We start from the raw sequence: 21,089 nt of genomic DNA on the forward strand, positions 1-21,089 counted from the left end.
AGGGGGACATCCGGGGACAGAGAGCCGTGCGTGTGCCCTCCTGTCTCGGTGTGCTTATTTTTAATCAATTAGCCGAATGATTTGCACGCGGGCCGCTTTTACTTTTGCGGTCCTCTGATTTCTGCCTGCCGTGTATTGCCACGAGGCAGGGACAGCCCATGGGCACACAGGGAGCGGCAGAGCTGCAGCAGCCAGGCCAGCTAAGCAGGCACGGAGCTCAGAGGTGCACACAGCCTGACTGATAAATAATTGCTAATTCCGACCACGACCTGCTTTTGGGGACCATATGACATGTAGGGGAAGGAAGACATGACTAGCCAGTCTGCATTATACATAATTTGTCTGCACCGTGCTTCCGTTTGTAAATTGTCATTTAACATTCGTGTTTGTGTTGCATATTTATTCTGTTTAGTAGTCAGATGCCCATCGGATAACTGCTTCCCAGACTAGATGTAGATGTAGATGTTGTAGACTTGTAAAGCGCACAGCTACCCCAGCAACGGGGTGTCCCGGCGCTGTAGACCGCTGGGGAACCCGTCCTGGCTATCCCTGTGAGATGGTCCCTTTCTGGGTATCTCCAAGGTGAAACCAGGCATCCCCGGCGTCTGTGGGGGGCCGTTGTAGAGATGAGGCAAGCTTAATGCCCAGAGTTGCCGAGTGTGTTCCTGGTTAGAGTAGGTACCGAGGCGAGAATTATCGAGTCTGTTTTGACCCTGGTCCACAACCCTGCCGCGTCGGGAATTGAACCCTGGTCCCTGGCCGATTCTCTGCTTACGGGTCAGCCGCCTCTAACTAGTGAGCCACACCTCTCCACTAGCAAGAACATATTTGCAGTACCACACACTGCTGCACGCCACACACTGCTGCACGCCACACACTGCTGCACGCCTCACACTGCTGCACGCTTCACACTGCTGCATGCCGCACACTGCTGCACGCCGCTCACTGCTGCACGCCGCACACTGCTACACGCCACACACTGCTGCACGCCACACACTGCTGCACGCCGCACACTGCTGCACGCAGCACACTGCTGCACGCCGCACACTGCTACACGAAACACTGCTGCACGCCACACACTGCTGCACGCCACACACTGCTGCACGCCACAAACTGCTGCATGCCACACACTGCTGCACGCCGCACAATGCTACACGAAACACTGCTGCACGGCACACACTGCTGCACGCCACACACTGCTGCACGCCACACACTGCTGCACGCCACACACTGCTGCACACTGCTGCATTACTCACTGCTGCATGCTGCACGACACTGCTGCACGCAGCACACTGCTGCATGCCGCACACTGCTGCACGCTGCACACTGCTGCACGCCGCTGCACGCCACACAGTGCTGCATGCCTCACACTGCTACACGAAACACTGCTGCATGCCACACACTGCTGCACGCCACACACTGCTGCACGCCATACACTGCTGCACGCCACACACTGCTGCACGCCGCACACTGCTGCACGCCGCACACTGCAGCACACCTCACACTGCTGCACGCCACACACTGCTGCACGCCGCACACTGCTGCACGCCACACACTGCTGCACGCCGCACACTGCTGCACTCCACACACTGCTTTTATGCGAGTTTATGCTACTGACATTGTAAATGACAATGCCTTTTATTTGTTTTAAAACCAAAGCATAAATAAAAGGCATTGTAATTTTACAATGCCAATAGCTCAAACTCTTATAAATGCGAGACCTATTGCATTGCAAATGCTTGTTTTGTCTTTTTTACTCTTCTAAGTCTCCATTCTGATGCTTGCTTGATGTGGGCCTGGCTGGTGCCGAACTACAGCCGCCCGCCTCTAGACCGGTAGATATCTGGCAACCCTTATTGGCGTACCTACAGCGTTTGCAAGAGCCTAATGCTACGCCTATGCGGACACCACAGACACCGTAGGACCAAGGGGCACAACCTGTGCAGTATTCCAGTCCCTATTATGTCTCGCAAGCAATGCTAACTATGGCCGTAGCTGCTAAATGTTCGTGACAACTGTTGTAACTACAAAGCAAATATTGTATGTGTGGATGTATACCATTGTCCTCTGCTATTTGTGTATTAGCCATTAGAGATATTCCTATCGTTAGCCATTCAACCCTTTTGCTAACTGCAGAATGTGTATGTCATAATTTTGACCAATTTGTTTCCTCATGTAGAACTTTTTCTTTTAAAAATGCAAATAAATAAAGTTAAAAAAAAAAAAGGATGGTGAGCTTCTTAAAAAAATAAGTGGACATGCTGGTCATGATGGCTTTCTTTTTTCAACTTCATTTGTCATTTTTATTAACAACATACATAAATTCACAATGTATAGATGGCTTTCTAAATAATGGTTCTGGTTTTGAAGATGGTACAGGCTGACAAGGGGAGCCAATGGAGATCCATTACGCGGGTGATGTGGTCATATTTATTGCGACCCTCGATGAGACGTGTTGCAGCGTGCTGGATGCCCTTACCGTTTCTAAAGTATTAGTGCTGATCAGACATTTAAGTTATTACAACTTTATAGTCTGCTGCCCAGGCTTGTTAATGGCCCCGCACCCGAGATAAAACCCTGAGCCGCAAGCATTGCCTATAACAAGGATGAGAGCCTTTACCAACCAGTGTAGCCCGAGGCAGGATTATAATGCTATTAGAACATTCCAATGTATAGGGGAAAATGTTCTAAATTAAAAAGGGAAAAGCTTAAAGACAAGCATTGGAATGTTGTAATTAAAGGTCCGTTCCAGCCATTATTGGCCCTTAGCCACTCCATTGACTTCAAAGGAGCTCCCAACATTCCAATGTTCTAATTGACCAATATTATGCAAGATGGGTGGTATCCAAGGCTATTATTTACCACGATCAAGTCAGACGGCCAGAGGCAAGTCCAAGGGACCTACTTCATCCTGGTCAATAGCTACCTGGAAGTATCCTCCACCTTGGATAATATTGCTGTTGTAAGTCAGATCCTTGAAATTTGGTGTGAATTGTTAGACACTGTGTTTTTCATGGAATTAGGTTACAAGATGCATATCTGATGGTCTTTTTTGATGGTGTGTCTCTGCCATTTTTTCACACGTTGACAAATATATATTTGTTGTCTATAAAAATGTTGCTCTGCATCCCTTATAAACAACTGCTTTCAATGTTAATTCATTAAAACATATTTTCAAATAAGTAACATAAAGCAAACAGAGAGGTGTGGCTGTTGCTTTGATACACAGTGAAAACTGTCGTGGCCTACACACCTTTCGATATCTAATACAAATGAATAAAATGCAGCGTTTTTGGGCACTCATTGTTCACAGCAGAGTTAGGAAATATTTACAAGCACAGATTCAGCCTTCTGCGAGGGAACGTGAATGACTAAAGTGTTCTTCTCCAGCAGCGTGTCTTCCCACGCAGGCGTCTTCTGTGATATTGGTGAACATTTTGTTGTTTTATTAGAACTCTGTGATCCTTACAGCCAGCTGTCAGGGGAAGATGGCATAGTGATATGCGGATTGATACTGTAATGAGGCTTGTTTTAGGGATCAGCCATCAATCAATCAATCAATCACCATAATTTGTATAGCGCGCTACTCACCCGTGAGGGTCTCAAAGCGCTGAGGGAGAGGGGGGGGTCGCTACTGCTCGAATAGCCAGGTCTTGAGTTGTTTCCTGAAGGAGAGATGGTCCCGGGTCAGACGTAGGTGAGTGGGGAGGGAGTTCCATGTCTTCGCTGCCAGGTAGGAGAAGGATCTTCCTCCGACGGTGGATTTCCGAAAGCGTGGGACGGAGGCGAGGGCGAGGCTGGCGGATCGGAGCTGGCGGGTGGGTGTGTAGAATGTGAGGCGGTTGTTGATGTACTCCGGGCCCATGTCGTGGAGAGCCTTGTGTGCGTGGGTGAGGAGTCTGAACGTGATTCTCTTGTTGACGGGGAGCCAGTGAAGGTCTTTCAGGTGGGCCGAGATGTGGCTGCGGCGAGGGATGTCCAGGATGAGTCATGCTGAGGCGTTCTGGATGCGCTGGAGTCTTTTTTGTAGTTTGGCTGTGGTTCCAGCGTAGAGGGTGTTTCTGTAGTCCAGACAGCTGGTGACGAGGGCCTGGGTGACCGTCTTCCTGGTTCCGGTGGGGATCCATCGGAAGATCTTTCGGAGCATGCGCAGGGTGTTGAAACAGGATGATGAGATGGCGTTGACTTGCTTGGTCATCATGAGGGAGGAGTCCAGGATGAAGCCCAGGTTGCGTGCGTGGTCCGTTGGCTTGGGTGCGCTGCCCAGGGCAGGGGGCCACCAGGAGACGTCCCAGGTGGAGGGAGATGGTCCGAGTATGAGGACTTCTGTCTTGTCTGAGTTCAGTTTCAGACGGCTGATCTTCATCCATTCTGCGACGTCTTTCATACCTTCCTGGAGGTTGGCTCTGGCAGTGGCGGGGTCGTTGGTGAGGGAGAGGATCAGTTGGGTGTCGTCGCGTAGGAGATGATGTTGAGGTTGTGTTGGCGGGCGATGTCTGCGAGGGGGCTCATGTAGATGTTGAAGAGGGTGGGGCTGAGAGAGGATCCTTGTGGGATGCCGCAGATGACTTCGGTGGCCGCGGAACGGGGGGAGGCGGACTCTCTGGGTTCTTCCGGCGAGGAACGAGTTGATCCACTGCAGTGCCGCTCCTTGGATTCCGGTGTTGCCGAGGCGCTGTGTCAGGGTGTGGTGGCATATGGTGTCGAAGGCTGCTGAGAGGTCTAGGAGGATGAGGGCGGCAGTTTCCCTGTTGTCGAGCAGGGACCTGATGTCATCGATGGCTGCGATGAGGGCGGTCTCGGTGCTGTGGTTTGCTCGGAAGCCGGACTGCGAGGGGTCGAGGGATCCGTTGGTCTCGAGGAAGGCGGAGAGTTGTCTGTTGACGGTCTTCTCGATGACTTTGGCTGGAAAGGGGAGGAGCGAGATGGGGCGGAAGTTCTTCAGGTCCGTGGGGTCCGCGGTGGGTTTCTTCAGGAGGGCGCTCAGCTCGGCATGTTTCCAGCTCTCCGGGAAGGTGGTGGATGCGAACGAGCTGTTGATGATGTTCCGTAGATGGGGTGCGCTGATGGAGTCGGCTTTGTTAAAGATGTGGTGTGGGCAGGGGTCGGTGGGGGAGCCGAAGTGGATGGTGTTCATCATGCGGGTGGTGTCTTCGGTGCTTAAAGGGGTCCAGGTGCAGAGGGTGGTGGTGGGGGGCGATGGTTCGGTGGTAGGGTGCGTGGTCAGTGCGCCGAAGCTGTTGTGTATGTCGGCGATTTTGCTGTGAAAGAACGAGGCGAGAGAGTCGCAGAGGTCTTGCGAGGGTGTGATGTCGTTGTTGCTGGCGCTGGGGTTGGAGAGCTCTTTGACGATGATGAAGAGTTCCTTACTGTTGTGGGTGTTGTTGTCCAGTCGTTCTTTGAATGTTGTCTTCTTGGTGGTGCGGATCAGCTGGTGGTGTTTGCGGGTGGCGTTCTTGAGGGCTGACATGTTCTCTGCTGTCTGGTCGAGGCGCCAGGCTTTCTCGAGGGTGCGGCAGGTTTTCTTGGAGTTTTTGAGGTCGTTGGTAAACCACGAGGCTTTCCTGCTTCCGGGTTTGCTGGGAGGCTTCTTCAGTGGTGCGAGTTCGTCGGCGCAGTCAGTGAGCTACTGTGTGAGGTTGCGGGCTGCTCCGTCAGGGTCTGTCGTGTTGGTGGGCGGGTTCTGGCTGAGGGTGGTGGCGAGCTGGTCGACGGTGATCTTGCTCCAGCTTCTGCGGGGAGCCTGTTGCGGGAGGTGGTGGGTCGTGGTTCTCCTGAAGTTGAAGTGGACGCAGCTGTGATCTGTCCAGTGTAGTCCGGTGGAGTGGCTGAAGGAGATGTGCTTGCTGGAGGAGAAGATGGGGTCAAGCGTGTGTCCGGCGTAGTGGGTGGGGGTGTCCACTAGTTGCTTGAGTCCGAGGTTGGTGAGGTTGTCCAGCAGGGCGGAGGTGTTGCAGTCCTTCTTGTTCTCCAGGTGGAAGTTGAGGTCCCCCAGGAGGATGTAGTCTGTGGAGGTGAGGGCGTGTGGGCTGACGAAATCTGCGATGGCTTCGCTGAATTGTGTGCGTGGTCCCGGGGGTCGGTAGATGAGGGTGCCTCTGAGGGTGGTCTTGGGGTCGGTGTGGATCTGGAAGTGAAGGTGTTCGGCGGCGGTGAGGGTGTTGTCCCATGAATTTCCTGGGTAGACCAGCCAGGAGCCAATCATAATGCAGCATTTTTGGTGGTGTTCACCCGTCTGAATTACAATATGTGCTGCTGAAGTTTTAATTGTATCTGAGTTTCTGACCCCGGCTCATCATCCAAAATGTACGCTCTTGGTAACTCAGCGACCTCATGGTAGGACCCAACACCTGGGGTATGGGAGATATCAAGAAATACCTGTAAAAAGACTGCCTTGTCCTCTGAGGGCCCAGATTTACAAGAAGGGGCATGATACATTCTCTACACAAACACTCGTCATGGTTTGATGTCACCTGGTTAGGAGTAGAGCTGCTTCTACGAACAATGGGCCATATTATCAAGGAACTGCGATAATGGGCTTGATAATATGCCCTTGAGAATTCCCATAGAAGCCCATGTTCACACCAGAACCTGGGCTTCTATGGGAATTCACAAGGGCATATTATCAAGCCTATTATCACCGCTTTAGCAGCAGTTTCCTGCCACTAAAGCGGCGATAATGTTATCGCCGTTCACTGATAATATGGCCCAATAGTGTCTGTGAAACAGATTTTCCAGCCAAAACAAAATGTTGGGAGTTGGGGAAGAGAGAAAGAAGGGCCGGGAAAGTTCTCAAATGTTTGAAAAGAGATGTAGAAAGCATCTAGGACAAAAGCCAGAGTGCAGGAAGTATCCACTGATTTTTTTACGAAGGGAAGAATAGAGAACCCTTTATGGAGTTAGGAAGTTAGTACCAAGAGGGACGCGGATACCAAGAGGGACGCGGATCTCCCCAGTATAGTGGAGGATGAATCAGGGAGGATGGAGGTGGGTTCCTCGAATTTAAGGCCCCAAAAAGGTCATGAGCACCCAACCTGTTCTATTGTTAGCTGGAATATTGCTGGCATAGCTGCCAAAGATGGTTACCCTGGTTGGGCTGAGTTCCTTAGCTCTCATGACATTGTTTGCTTTCAAGAAACCTGGTGCAAAGAAAGTGTCAGCTTTCCTGGCCATGTTTTATTTAATCTGCCAGCTCTGGCATCTCCATCTGGCAGACCGAAGGGAGGGCTCCTGGTTTTGGTTTCAATTCCAATTGAAGTAAAAAGATACCGGACCGTTGGGGTCCATTCACGGATCCTATGGCTTTCAGACAATCAGGGTTCTAATATTATTTTAATTAATTTCTATAACACCGTCTTCGATAGCACAAGGTACAGTGCTGTGAATGAGTTAGAGGTTGCCCTAGAAAATTTAACTTCTGGGGCCAATATCGATTTTAACTATATTTGGGTATGGGATTTTAATATATCCACTTGTATTTTTTCTAGCATGGGGGTTTGTGGGGTTAAGAATCATTTTGAGGAAGATGATCTGCACTTCCCGCATAATCTCTACGGGGAGGCCCTGAATAAATTAGTGGCTTCCCTTGGTTTGGTAATTCTAGAAAACGCCAAGAATGATCAGGGTGATACTATCCCCACATTTACGGGCAGGAATGCAAACACAGTGATTGATCACATTTGTGTATCATCCCACATTACCTCACTGTGTAAACCACCCAAGGTCACCGATTATATGATGAGTGATCACAATTGCATTATTACTGTCATCTTTTTATGGAAGTATAGAGCCTATCCCCCTGAACGCTCTGTGGTGAACATAGAAGCTCACAGACCCAATGGCGTAAGAATTAGATGGAAAGGAGAAAAAGCGGAAGGAGCTATGGAATCTATAGTTAAGGATTGCAGAGAAAAAATGATTGCTATCCTAGAGTGTGATCGTGAGGCCACTGACATTGTAAAGGATTTTATTTTCATTAATAAAGTCATCGAAAATAAATTTACTAAAATTGTCCTTGGGAAACTAGCCCCCAGGAAAGGTTGGTTTGACCATGGTTGTACTGCTAAATTATCAGAGATTAAGCAGGGCTTGGCCATTAGGCCTAGACACAAGACTGTGGTCAACAAACTTAGGCAGAATTACAAGACCGAGGTTATGCGGCGCAAGAAGGAGATACAGCAAGAGGCCTGGGACAAATTGACTCAGGCTGCGGAGACGCATAACTGTGCTCTATTTTGGGCAACAGTCAATTGCCCCTTTCTCAAAGATGATATGGTACCAGAACTTACCTCAAACGTGAACAATGTTACTTGGGTAACCCACTTTTCCACTATTTTTAATTCTAGTTTATTGTCCGAGGATAATAGTGGCGGTTCATGGCCCTCTATCCCGCTGAATGTTACTGTCTCAGAGGTCATATCGAGTATTAAAGCGAGTAAGGGGTGCAAGGTACAGGGCCCTGACGGGGTCCCTATTGATGTCTATAAAGCTTTGCCAGACATGTGGGGACCACTGTTAGTTACGGTTTTTAATGCTGCCGTATGCGATGGGGTCCCACCAACCTGGGAAGAATCAATTATTATCCCAATCTATAACAAGCATTTGCACTGCAATAGGTCTCGCAATTGCAGGATTTTGAGCTATTGGCATTGTAAATGACAATGCCTTTAATTTACGTGTTTAAAAAGCCAGCAATAATAGAAGGCATTGTCATTTACAATACCAATAGGTCAAAGTTTCTATAACGCGAGACCTATTGCATTGCAAATGCTCGTTATATCTGGTGCTGGGCAGGATCTGGTTTCTCGACAGGTGTTCGGAATATGGAGGTCGAGGACCATCGCTTAGGGATGATGGTGGTCCGAGTAGAATTGTAAATTGTGGGCCTGAGTGCTATGTAAATTATCCTGCCGGGAGAAATTGTAATTAGATATATATTCTCTGGTAATTTTAGCAGGGTGCAACTGTTCGCTCGTACTGTCTTTGAGATGTGCTCTAATTTCTAAATATGATAATGTGAAGACAGCTGTTAATCTTTCACTGGTTCATGTAGAATGCTTAATGTTAAGGCTATACTTTTCTCTGATGTTATGTTTTGGATAAATAAAAAACATGTCTGTACACAAATCGAAATGTTTTGGCAAGTCATTGTTTCGTTTGATTTGATGGGGGGTGGGGTCCACACTTGGGCCTCCTAGGCCTATGTTTTCACGCACATACTCATAGCTGTCAATCATATCTTTCTTATTCTGTTCTTAGATGCTCTTACTTACATATTCCAATCTTTGTCCCATAAAACAATGAGAGAAATGGAGTTCTCTTACACAATGTACCTAAGGCGCACTCATATGTGACAATAATCAATTGGCATATTTCTAACGTAATATTTATCAAAGCGTATGACCCCGGATTCCTTTTTTGATGATTTCTCGTATTATTTGAATTACTCACTTACTTACTTTGTTTAAAAAAATATTCATTTGATGTATTCACAAATGTTAACATTTATTTAATAGAATGATGGCTTATTATTTAGTGACTACTACTGTATAGCTTTTCCCTATGTCTAAATATCTTTAATGATAAATCCTGTTTTCAGTGCACTTCACAAAAAATAAACTAGTCAGTTTTGCAATCAGAAAGTCCTGCCGATATCATGCACTTGGAATTGTGTGGCATTGAGTGGAGTTCTGTGAGGTGGATTTATGTGGTATGGTGTGCAATAGAATTATGTGGATATTAATTATGCAGTATTAAGTTTAGTGGGCTTATGTTCAGTGGTATTGTGTGTCGTAAAGTGCCATGTATTGAGTGGAATTATGTAGTATGTTGTAGAATTATGTGGCATGATGTGGATTCTGTGGTGTGGATTGGATGTATGTGGTATCTAGTTGAATTATGTGTTGTGGAGTAGAATTTTGTGTCGTGGAATGGAATTGTGTGAAGTTGAATTGTGTTGTGTGGAATTGTGTGGCACTGAGTGAAATTATGTTGAGCGAAATAATGTGGCATGGTGTGAAGTGTATTTATGTGGAATTTTGCTATGTGGCATGGAGTAGATTATGTGGAGTGTAATTGTGTGGTATGGAATAGAGTGTTATTATTCTGTGTGGTATGGAATTGTGCTGTATTGAATTGTGTGGCGTGGCATTGTGTGGAATTGTGTGGTATGGTGTGGAATTATGTGGAGTGTAAATACAGGGCATGCTGAAGTTGAATTTTGTTGAGTGTAATGTGTTTTGGAGCTGAGTGGATATATATGGAGTGTAATTATGTGGTGTGAAGTGTAAGTATGTAGGTTGAAGTGTAATTATGTGGAGTGGAATTATCTGGAGTTGAATTGTGTTGCGTGGAGTGTAATGGAATTATTTTGCATGGAGTGGTGTTATGTGAAGTGGAATTATGTGGCATGGAGCAGAGTGGAAATGTGTGGAGTTGAATTTGATGGATTGTATTTATGTGGCATTTCGAATGATGTGGAGTTGAATTGTGTTGATTTGTGTTGTGTGAAATTATGCGATGGTCAATAGTTGAATTTTGTGGTGTGCATTTGTGTGTTGTGAAATTGTGTGCCACTTAATTGTGTAGCGCTGTGTTGAATTATGTGGGGTTGAATGTTTGCTGTCTTCATAAGCCAGCTAAGAGCGAGGCGCAGTCTGCATCCAGTGATCTTTGCTGCCTTTAAATTGCAGTTGACTTGGAATGCGCTAGGGCCTGAGTCACCAACTTTGAAACTGGTGAACCATGTTTGAGTCTCAGCAGCATTAGCTTAAAATTCTGTGATCCTGCGCAATTCAGTGTATAAAAGAGACTAATATGACCTTGTGTAATGTAGCCGGTGCTCATGTAAAGCCCTAGAACCCCTTTGGGTCGTGTTTGCGTTATATAAAATTGCCCAAAAAAAATAATGATTTGACAGTGAGAGCGAATTTGGCCCATGGACTATACGAGAATCTGGGATAATCTTGGTTGACGAGATGAGGAAAAAATATACATTCTGTAGGGAGGGATAATTCAGTTTGGGACTTACTTTTTGGGTTTGAAGACTCGTTTTGCTTTAAAGTGACATTTTACGTAGCACGACTTTGATAAGACCTATACCATGTGTAGGAGTGGAAGGGGTTTGGGGGAGGGATGTGGGGGGGTGGGGGGGGGAGATGAAAGCGCTGCTTGTGGGAATTTGCAGCAGGGGCTAGCACTTTAAACAGGATTGTTTATGTTAAGGGCTGGGCTTCCATTGTTTACATTATGAAGAGGGGGAAGGGGCTATATCGTGCACTTCTACACTGCAGTCACTGGTTCACAGCACAGGGGTCTGATGTAGACTAAGAGGTGTCTACATTTTGTGAAACATTCGTCAATTATGATTAAAGCAGAAACCCGATAATGAGTGTTGTTTACACTGCGTGTCACATAGGGAATTAATAGTTGTTCTGTATGCAGGATCTGTAAGAAATATGGCCAGTTTGTCTCGGTGGCACGGAATGGGCACTCACAGGATCAAATACCAAGCTGCAGGGAGAGGGAATGAGAATCGGAGGAGGACGGCCAGGGAGAATGCAACAGGCAGACTGTCTAAAAGCTGCAGGCAGAGTGCTCAGTGACTGCAGCAAGCTCTTCACAAAAACAGTGGCCACCTTCAGAAAACATATAGAAACAAAGCCCTCCAATGTGCATAAGCTTCACAAAAACCGAGGCTAGCTTCCCAAAATGTATGAAACCAAAGCCGTACAAAACATCGTGCACAAGGGTCACAAATCACAGAACAAGAGCGTGATAGAGAAAAGAGAATGGCAGAGAAGCGAGGATGGCAACAAGGATAATATATATATATAGAGAGAGAGAGAGCAGATGAAAACAGGAAGAAAGAAATAAGGAATGTCTGCAAACAAATACACAGAAGTTAAGATAGGGCAGGAGGGTGGATGAGACCGACAGAAGAGCGGCGAGGTGAACAAGAAAAACAAGACAAGCCCGGCGGAGCGGAGCGCGCGCGCTTGTCGGGGGCGGGGGTGCACATTCCAGGCGGGGGAGCGGACCCTTTGAAGTGCGATGGCAAACGGATTGCATGGCGGCACGATGCGCGTGATTGTGCACGTGCTCGCCATGCAATCCGCTTTTCGGAGCACTTTTGGGACCCCCTCACAATAGTCTCGCCTTGCGATCGCTTACGCGATAGCAAGGCGACACCTAAAAAAGGTGATAGAGGGGATGTTAAGAACTACCGCCCTATCTCTCTCCTAGATTCCTCGGTCAAAATAATGAGTAGGGTTTTATTGGCGAGGTTGGAACAATGGGCTGAAGACAATGGGATTTTGGCTAGTACCCAGTATGGTTTTAAGAAGGGGCATGGAACCGTGGATCAGTGTTTAAATTTGAATCTCCTTATAGGGAAGTATACGCAGGCCAAAACGGGTTCCCTCTATCTCTGCTTCGCTGATTTGAGCAGTGCCTTCGATATGGTGGATCACTCGATTCTCTGGACCAAACTGTTAGAAATGGGCGCCCCAGAAGGTATTGTCTTTTTTCTCGCCCAATTATACTCCAATCTTCGAACGAGTATTCGATATGGCTCTATAGGGGAGTGTACGACAAAGTTCAGGATACGCCGGGGAATTAGACAAGAATGTGTTCTTGCTCCACTTCTTTTTACGCTTTTTATAAATGAGGTAGATGCTGTTTTAAAGAGGGTGAGCGCTAATGTCCCCAAGATCAACGGCCTAGATGTACCGGTACTGTTATATGCTGACGATGCCGTGTTACTCGCTAGGACTCCATTAGGGCTTCAACGCTTGATGGATAGTTTTTCTGCTTTTATTGAGAATAGAAAACTACTCATCAATAAAACCAAAACTTTTATTATGACCTGTGGGGCAGGGTCTAGGAGACCTAAATCCTAATTTTTGGATGGACACAAGGTCCAACAAGTAGATAAATTCTGCTATCTGGGAATCACATTTGCTAAGGATAGCAGATGGACCCATGAAACTATTAATGTACGGACTAAAATGGCGAAAAGTGCCCATGGTGTTTTTAAATTTGCTGCTCAGCTAGGGAAAGACGTATTTGGGATATGCTACAAATTTATAAAGCTCGTAGCGTGTCTACTGCCCTCTATGGTGCGGGGGTCTGGGGATTTACATCCAACAGCATTTTACAATTAGAGGAAAATCTTTTTCTCGAAAGGTTACTGTGCCTGCCCAAATCAGCCCCAAATGAATTAATCTATAGAGAGCTAGGGATACATCATCTATCCGACTTGATTTCCCTAAAGCCACTGATGTTGTGGTGTTCTGCTTGGCTGAAGGAAGAGACTTCCCTAAATAGGGCAGTTATAACTGATTGTCTTTCCCTTGATAACTATCTTAACATTCCATGGTTAAAATATGTTGTATGTAGTTTTAGAGATATCTATGGAATAGATGTTACTGTGGATTGTTATGCTGCTTCAGTTTTGTCTAAAGCAGAGATGAAGAATATTTTTATGACTTATTGGGGGGAGAGACGGAAGGTGAACACTGGTCATCTAGTTACTAGCATATTTTACAACAAAAATGCGGATGGTGATGGCTATCAAATTTATCTCAGTAATGTTACTAGAGCCTCACACCGGTTTGTGTTGACCAGACTAAGACTGGGTAGTGCACATAACCTGGTAGCCTTCCCCTCCCCTAAATCACACCCTGTTGGTCCCTGTCCCTGTGATGGCACTTCTGCACAAAGCACTTTGCATCTACTTTTAACGTGTAAATTGTATCATCATTTACGAATATACTTTTTAAAACCAATTTTTGTTAAATATGGTGTATGGACTGTGTGCGATTCAATGAAATTGCTTTTTTACATGTATGAAGTTGATATTTGTTTTTTTACTGCTACCTACCTTTTTAAATGTATCCATTTGAGGAAAAGTATGATGTTTTAATTACATGAAAGGCTCAATTATTTCACTGTATCTAGTATGATGCTATTTGGTGACGTTTGTTTATATGTGCTTTTATGGTCATTATTGCAATGTATCGAATAAAGCTTTATAAATTTAAATTTAAATTGAACGGTTGTGTACTTTTTTTCAAAGAATTTATTTTATTGTCTTCTAACATTCAGTACATTAGAACTGTTGTAGAATTAACGTTTTTTAACAACATAGCCATCTTTCCACATGTGTTATACAACAGCAGTAGTTTCTTTCAAATGGACCATTGATTATAAAACATCGCATTAGAAGCCCCCTAGAACTGCTGAGTGCTGTACAAAGGACTCACATATTTGTCCGCCTTGATCTCGTCATTGGTGTTTTTCAAGCTGAGCTGCAGCCCCGGCAGGTTCCCGACCGCGGCCGCCAGCAGCTGGTCTCTCTCCGGGTGCTTCTTACTGGCCCCGCCGGCGTTTGTCTGAGCTGCAGATGACGTCATTCTGAAGAGCGTGGGAAGCAGGAAGAGAATGTCCATGAGTGGATCTGCCCTGGACCATATGTGAAAGTGTATCACAAAGACCCTCCAGCCCCCTGGACCCTCATCCTCAAATCTTTCCGCCTCCTTTACTGCTTTGACTTACAGACTTTTGCAAATTGTGGCACATAATAAACAACAGGTTTTGGCAAAGCCAATAGGTGTTGGCTCAAAAAGGCCACGTTATTGGCTTCGTCAGCTTTTTTTTGCCAAGTGCTTGCAAAGAAATGCATCAAAACGCATGCGCACACATTGCTGGCAATTTTCAGGGTTTTATGTTTTAAAAAAAAACATTGTAAGATGGCTGCTGATACATTTGCATGCAGTGCTTAATTTGTAAAAAAATAAAGTGCCAGGGCCCTTCTCGAAAGGCCACTGCAGCCTGCACCATCCATACCCTGCCAGCGCTGCCAATGGCAGTACCCAATATAACACCAAACCATCGCACTCCGACAAGTGAGGCAATTCAGACTGTTTCAAGCCACACAAAGCTATAATAATATAATGGCATGAGAGGCTGGTATAATTCATTTTCAATGTATATTGACTTAATCAACACAAAATTATAAAGACAGCGCCACCATGTGGTGGACAATTAAGTGCTGGTGCTGAGCACTGGAAACCACTGGCACAAAGTAAGCACTGCTTGCATATGTTGTGACATGTGCACATGTGCATCGTGAACTGTGCAGGGGCATACATCATGGCGCATGGCTGCCCTTTTAAATTTACCATTCTAAAATGTTGGATGCCAAATGTCAGAACAGTTAGTTAATATGTACAAAAATTACTAGAAAGTTCATGCAAAGTACGAAATGGGATGTGAGCAGCCCAGTGGCACCTTGCAGCTTTCTGGCACTCGTCACAAAAAAATAAACGAAATGAAAGATTAATAGATGGGGTGGGAAGCGGGGCCAGGAGCAGGGCAGCAGGAGTCCAAAGACCAAGGAGCGCGCATGAGATGGAGGAGGGCAGCGGAGGGCTAAGAGGTCAAAGCAGGACATAGGCAGTCCAGCAGCATTTTGCAGTTACTGGGCACTCATCATAAAAGGAAAAGGAAATAATTACAATTTAATAAAGAGCACAATGAGCATTGGGGAGAGAGCAACGAAACGCATGCACTTTCATGGAGGCCTCAAGAAAAAAGAAAAAAGGAGTTCAAGCAAGTATGAAGTGGAAGGATACAACTCATCGAATCAGAACATAGTGAGACCGAAATGCTCAGGGTGAGACATACACTAGAATAGGGAAGAAAAACCATTAAATGAAAAGGAGACAATTGACAATGTCATCCAATTATATGCAAGGGGATACCAAAAGCTCACTCTAACTATATGTTCTGTATTGAAAACTATAGGTCTCCCTACAGACAGCTAAAGCGGTGTGCTGCCAGGACAAAAAAGGGGCCAGGGATGGATGGATTGATTGCTTGGACTAGGCTGAGCATGAGTGGTGTGCATGCATCTTGACTATGAAGGCTAGTCTACATTTTCATATCCTGATAGAACATGTGGTTTTTTTTCTTTTGTCGCTCACTGAAGCTGGTAGGTACAATCTCCTGATAGAACCGAGAAAGCATTGGGTCAGGCATTTTTTGTGATAGGTACTTGACCTGTATCCATGCCCAGTGGTAACATACTCATTTTAGAAGTACTCTGCCTATTACATGACTTGCTAATTTCCAAAAATTAGGATATGGAGGAAGCTGTCAGCAAGAAACAATAAACAAATCTGGATAGGGAAACACAGTAAAAGAAACTCATTTAATTAGTTTGAAGAAGAAAAGGAATACATAAAGCAGACATCATAAAAGCCAAATGTATATTTATAACTGTAAAATAATTCACAGTGCTGTTGCCCTGCTGTTACTAAATGCCAGCATACATTGAGGAGCATATCTATCAGGTAGTTCTGTCGCACTTGCACCACGCAACAGGGTGTACGAGGAACACAACTACTAAGTCTGATTTATGCTGTGCATGGCCACGATGTGTGGCCCTGAGTGGCTCGATAAATCCAGAGAAATACAATGCAGAGCAAACCAATGGGTTGCATTACTCTGCCCCAGGGAGGCGTACCATTAGCGGAGCTCGGGTGTTCCCACGCATCCACCCAGGGAAGAAAGGGAATGAAGAAAGATCCCTCTGCCTCCTCTCATTGGCTTACCTTGGTAAAGGTCAACCAATAAGAGAAGGAGCTTCCTTACCTTGTCACAGAGTGGGATGGGTGTCAGTGAGATTTGCTGGCCCCACCCCACTCTGTGCCAAGCATCACTGATGGACACTCTGCCCTAGGCACTGCAGGGCTTAAAAATGAGGCCCCAGATTGAGTCTATCAGTGACTCTCCTCAGTGGCGGCTGGTAAGTTTACGGGGGCGGACGGGACACACACGCACACATACAAACACACCCTCACAGCCATGAATTCACACGCGCGCACACACACAAACACATCCATTCACAACACTCATTACCAAACATTCATACATACACGCACGCACTAAACATTAATAAAAAAAAAACACACACACACTTACCTGTAGGTCTGCCTCAGAGGTCCCAGGAGGCTTGGGACTGCAGCCTTCAATCATTAGCTGATCTCAAGTCAGCCAATGAGGGAAGGCAGCAGTCAAAACGTCATCACAGAGTGGGATGGGGTCAGTGGGGCTAATGACCCCACCTCACTATGTGATGAAGTGTCACTGATTGACACTCGACCCTGGGTGCTTCAGGGCTTAAAACTGAAGAGTCCAGTCGCGAGGCAAGCAGTGACGCTACCCCTCGTCACTCAGGGGAGGGCCTCACTAACCTAGGTTGAGCTGAAGACGTCACACCCACAGGAGCTGTGACTTTCTCAGGCCAGCAAAGTTCAGCTCAGCCAGCGACGAGCCTGCGCATTTAGCGCATGCCTGGCTCCTGGCTGCCTGACATGAAAATGAACACTTCTTGAAGAACCGCGTGACGGGTGCAGACTGATTCTGCATTATTAATTGAGACTGGCTAACGTCGTTTACGTTCGCGGTGAGCACTTACTATTACGGGATTCCCCACATGTAGGGAGAACAATATTGAAAATTAGTGAGGTCTTTCGTAGCTGTTTTAGAAGAGAGCGATTGATCGCCAGCACTGTCCGGAGGAACACTTAGAAAAAAAATTCCTGACATTATAATCGCCCTGAAGAAGTCCTTAGGGACGAAACGCGTTGGCTACGGTCGTGTGCTTTTTAAGAAGATTATGAATAAAGAACCTTTATACAAAGACCTTCTGAATGTACCTCAATCTTGTTGAACTTAACTATTGTTTACTTTGAGTGGAGTGCTGGACCATTTTGTTTCATTTAAAATTGTGGGAATTTCCCTTTGAGGTTTAGGGGTATTGAGCCTCACGTCCGTGGTACCCTGAGATTAAGATTACTTATACCTGATTTTCGATAGGTGGAGAGATCATTGACCCATACCCTGTGTTCTCTTGTTGTTTATATATAAAAATGAACAGTGTCTGTCAGGCTGACCTTTGTTCAGCCTGACAGACACTGTTTGTGTGGGGCAAAAGGTGGGGGGGGGGCCCTCAGCCCCAATAGACCGGCCGCGGCTGACGCTCCGGCTCATCATGACAGGGAGGCTGACAGAAGACTTTGTTGGGCTGAGGGGGTCACGCCCACTGAACTCTGAAATGTTCAGCCGGGCACATTCCTGCTCAGGTAGCCAGATGCCCGCACATTTAGCACATTGGTCCCTCCACCCTTAACGCCGGTCGGCAGCTGGATTAAGTTAACATGAAACCAGTATAATGTCATCCATCAATCAATTAGCAATCAAATGCCCTGTTTGTTGGTCAAACTATCTGTCTCTGTACCTGCCAGCAAGCTCTCTATCTCTATGGGCCTTATTACAAGTTGGCTGTAGTGATATCGCCGGGGGGGGAGATACCAGTCCGTGCAACTACACGTTCTCCACTTTCTCCGGGCGCAGAATTATGATGACCACAAACTCCACAACTGATAATTCCAGGCCTGGAGAAACCAAACCCAGAGTCTAATGTGGTGCTGTGGGGGCTGCGGGCTGTGAGGGGTGGAGAAGAAAAAGCTACCCTAAGCTGAAGTAAAATAACATGTGCCAGCCTGGCCTCCCCTGCTCCCATTGGCCCCCACGATCAAGAATAAAAGTCCCCACATTATTCACCAATTGCTCCTATCAGGTGGGATAACTGGGCATATTTTGGTCAGTTATTTTCTCCGTAGAAGGGTGGGGGGGGGGGGGGGGTGACACGAAGAATCTGCTCAGGTACTCTTGGGTTTGTGTGTTATTCCCTACTCTGGGGGAATAACTTGCAATCCTGTTAGTCCATGGTGAGATACCAAATCATTAGTTCCAGCCCCAATATCACACCATGGAGTTAACGGGGATCTTGTAATCAGGGTGTAAACGTGATTGTTATGGGCTCTGTATATCTTCATGTTTGTCGTCTGCATGTTTCTCGGTCTGTTTGCCAAAGATTTGAAAATAAGAGTTTTTCCCTACTAACAACATGTTTGTTAAGTTCTTGATTTTTGTGAAATTTACGCTCACTTGTTTACCTTCGTCAGTGGGGTGTTTTCTCCACAAAGCTAAACAATTTTGTAATCACTGAGTAAGATGTTTTTCGCTCCAATAGAACCAAGCCTAACTTGGTATGCATGCTGAATGTTTCTGTTCAAGTCTAGCCTTTGGAGAGTTATTCTGTGCACAGTGGATTTGTGCAGCAGATGCGCTCATAACCATTTTGTTAGCCTTAAATAGGGATACATGCAACATAAATAGCACAAGAGGGCAGGGGCGGCTCCTCCGCTATGATGGGGGAGTGTCGCCTCACTGCCGAAACACAGCAGGCAGAAGAAAAATAAAATGACAGAAAAACTAATTTATTGTCATTGTTTTTTTACTGCCAATCTGCAAGTCTAGGGCAGAGCGGGCCATGCTGTGTCAGCAGCAGAGGGGGAGTGGTGGTAGGTACTCTAAGTGCGCATGTCGGATTGGCCGGTCGTCCTCGACATGAGCATTTGGGTATCTCCAGGCTGGTCCTTGGAGATATCCCCAATGCTCAGAGCACAGGCTCCCGCTCCTTGTTGGAGCGGGAGACCGTCACGCTTCGTCCAATTCCAGCGCTGCTCTAATGCTGGGAGAAGTAGCATGAGAGCAGCGTTGGGATTGCGTGGGGAGTCTGGGAGCCTGTCATCCTGGGTATTGGAGTGACATGGAGCAGAGGGGCAGGGAGGCGCGGAAGCAGATCGTAAGTGTATTTTTTATTTTTTATTATCACACATCATTTTTTTTCTATCTCTGCCCTTCCTGGTCGGATTGGCAGCAGGTGCCGCTGCCAAGAGGCACAATTATCATGTGGATAAGGCAAAACTGCAAATTCCCCATATATTTCCATAAACCTACAAAAGTTTCCAAAACCCTACAGCTTCGCACACCCTTATCGTTAGCTCATGTGCATGATTTTGCAGGCACTAAATGGCTCTGCATCTCATCTCTCCCGCAGTGTGCCTTTGTTCCTCGCTCTTGATTCCTCTCCTTGTTTGCTTCGACCTCTCGAGTTTTTCTCCAGCCTTCTCCTTCCCTCTGCTGCTCTCTACCATTCTGCTTTCTCCTTGTTCACCAGATGACTCAGGCTGTCTACTCACTATGACTCTACTTTGAGAATATAATTCATTAATGAGGCTCTTTTCTCATTCCTTCTTTGGCATACAGGATGGTTGAGAACATAAAAGACAGACACATTTGTACTATACTAAGAAACAACGAGAGAGTGAGGGAGAAATTGGCCACTCCTAGTCCCCCAAAGTCATAATAATCAAAACAACGAAAGAGTGTGCCTAGGGATATTTGGTAGAGCACAAAAGCAGGTTTCTTAATAAAGCCCTCACTCACCAACCTGGTTGGTGACATGCTTCATCATTGGGCCCCACCGGGAGAGGCCGAATGCCACCCCGGTGTGCTTCGACACCAGAATTACTGCGGAGCAGGTTGTGAATGTGGTGGATAGTGGAAGTGATTTAAAATTGTCTAGCTTGTGTCAAAACATGATTTTAGTCATCTGTGCTGTTGTGATGACAGAAGAAATGCATACCAAACAACGAGATGCAATCTCTACACGCAAAATGAATAAAGAGTATGGAGAGTCCTGGACGTTGAATAGCACTAGCCATAATCCTATATGGTGAAAGTACTATACGCACCAGAAAGACACAGTGTAAGTGGGCACTGAAAACACATATGGTACAAAAAGGGTTAAAAAGGGTTTCACATGAGGTGTAGTCACGATCTACACCATGGGTCTCGGGAGGGGGGGGTGGAAGCTCAATTGGCGCACCCTGGGGATAAGGATACAGGAAAGGGTAAGAGGGAAAAAGGAATTAGGAGCAGAAAAGAAAGACTTCTGAAAACTTATCTGTGATATCTGGACGTAGAACTCACGCACGCTCAGCTAGGCACCCGCTTGGTACCTATCAGATCCCTCTGTAACCGGACCCCGATGTTAAAAGGGGCAGGAGAACCGGCATGTTTATAAAGAACCTCTCGCGTTGGAGTATCGAGGTGGAAGAGGGCGTGTCATCACGTGACTAACGTGATGCGTGATGACCTCCAATCAGAAAGGC

The 21,089-nt window shown here is 46.4% G+C and overlaps 1 protein-coding gene across 2 annotated transcripts in view; it reads right to left on the reverse strand.

The window, feature by feature from the left end:
- ANKRD53 (ankyrin repeat domain 53) overlaps positions 1-21,089 on the reverse strand; it is a 159,807-nt gene that overhangs the window by 87,105 nt on the left and 51,613 nt on the right. For both annotated transcript variants that reach the window (XM_085642707.1, XM_085642708.1), the window contains one exon: positions 14,265-14,415. In XM_085642707.1, coding sequence (XP_085498833.1) covers positions 14,265-14,414 — 150 coding nt within the window. In that variant the 5' untranslated portion in view covers position 14,415. The remainder of the gene's footprint in view (positions 1-14,264; positions 14,416-21,089) is intronic.

This window comes from Triturus cristatus, chromosome 2_2, assembly GCF_964204655.1.
Source record: "Triturus cristatus chromosome 2_2, aTriCri1.1, whole genome shotgun sequence".
Taxonomy (NCBI): domain Eukaryota; kingdom Metazoa; phylum Chordata; class Amphibia; order Caudata; family Salamandridae; genus Triturus; species Triturus cristatus.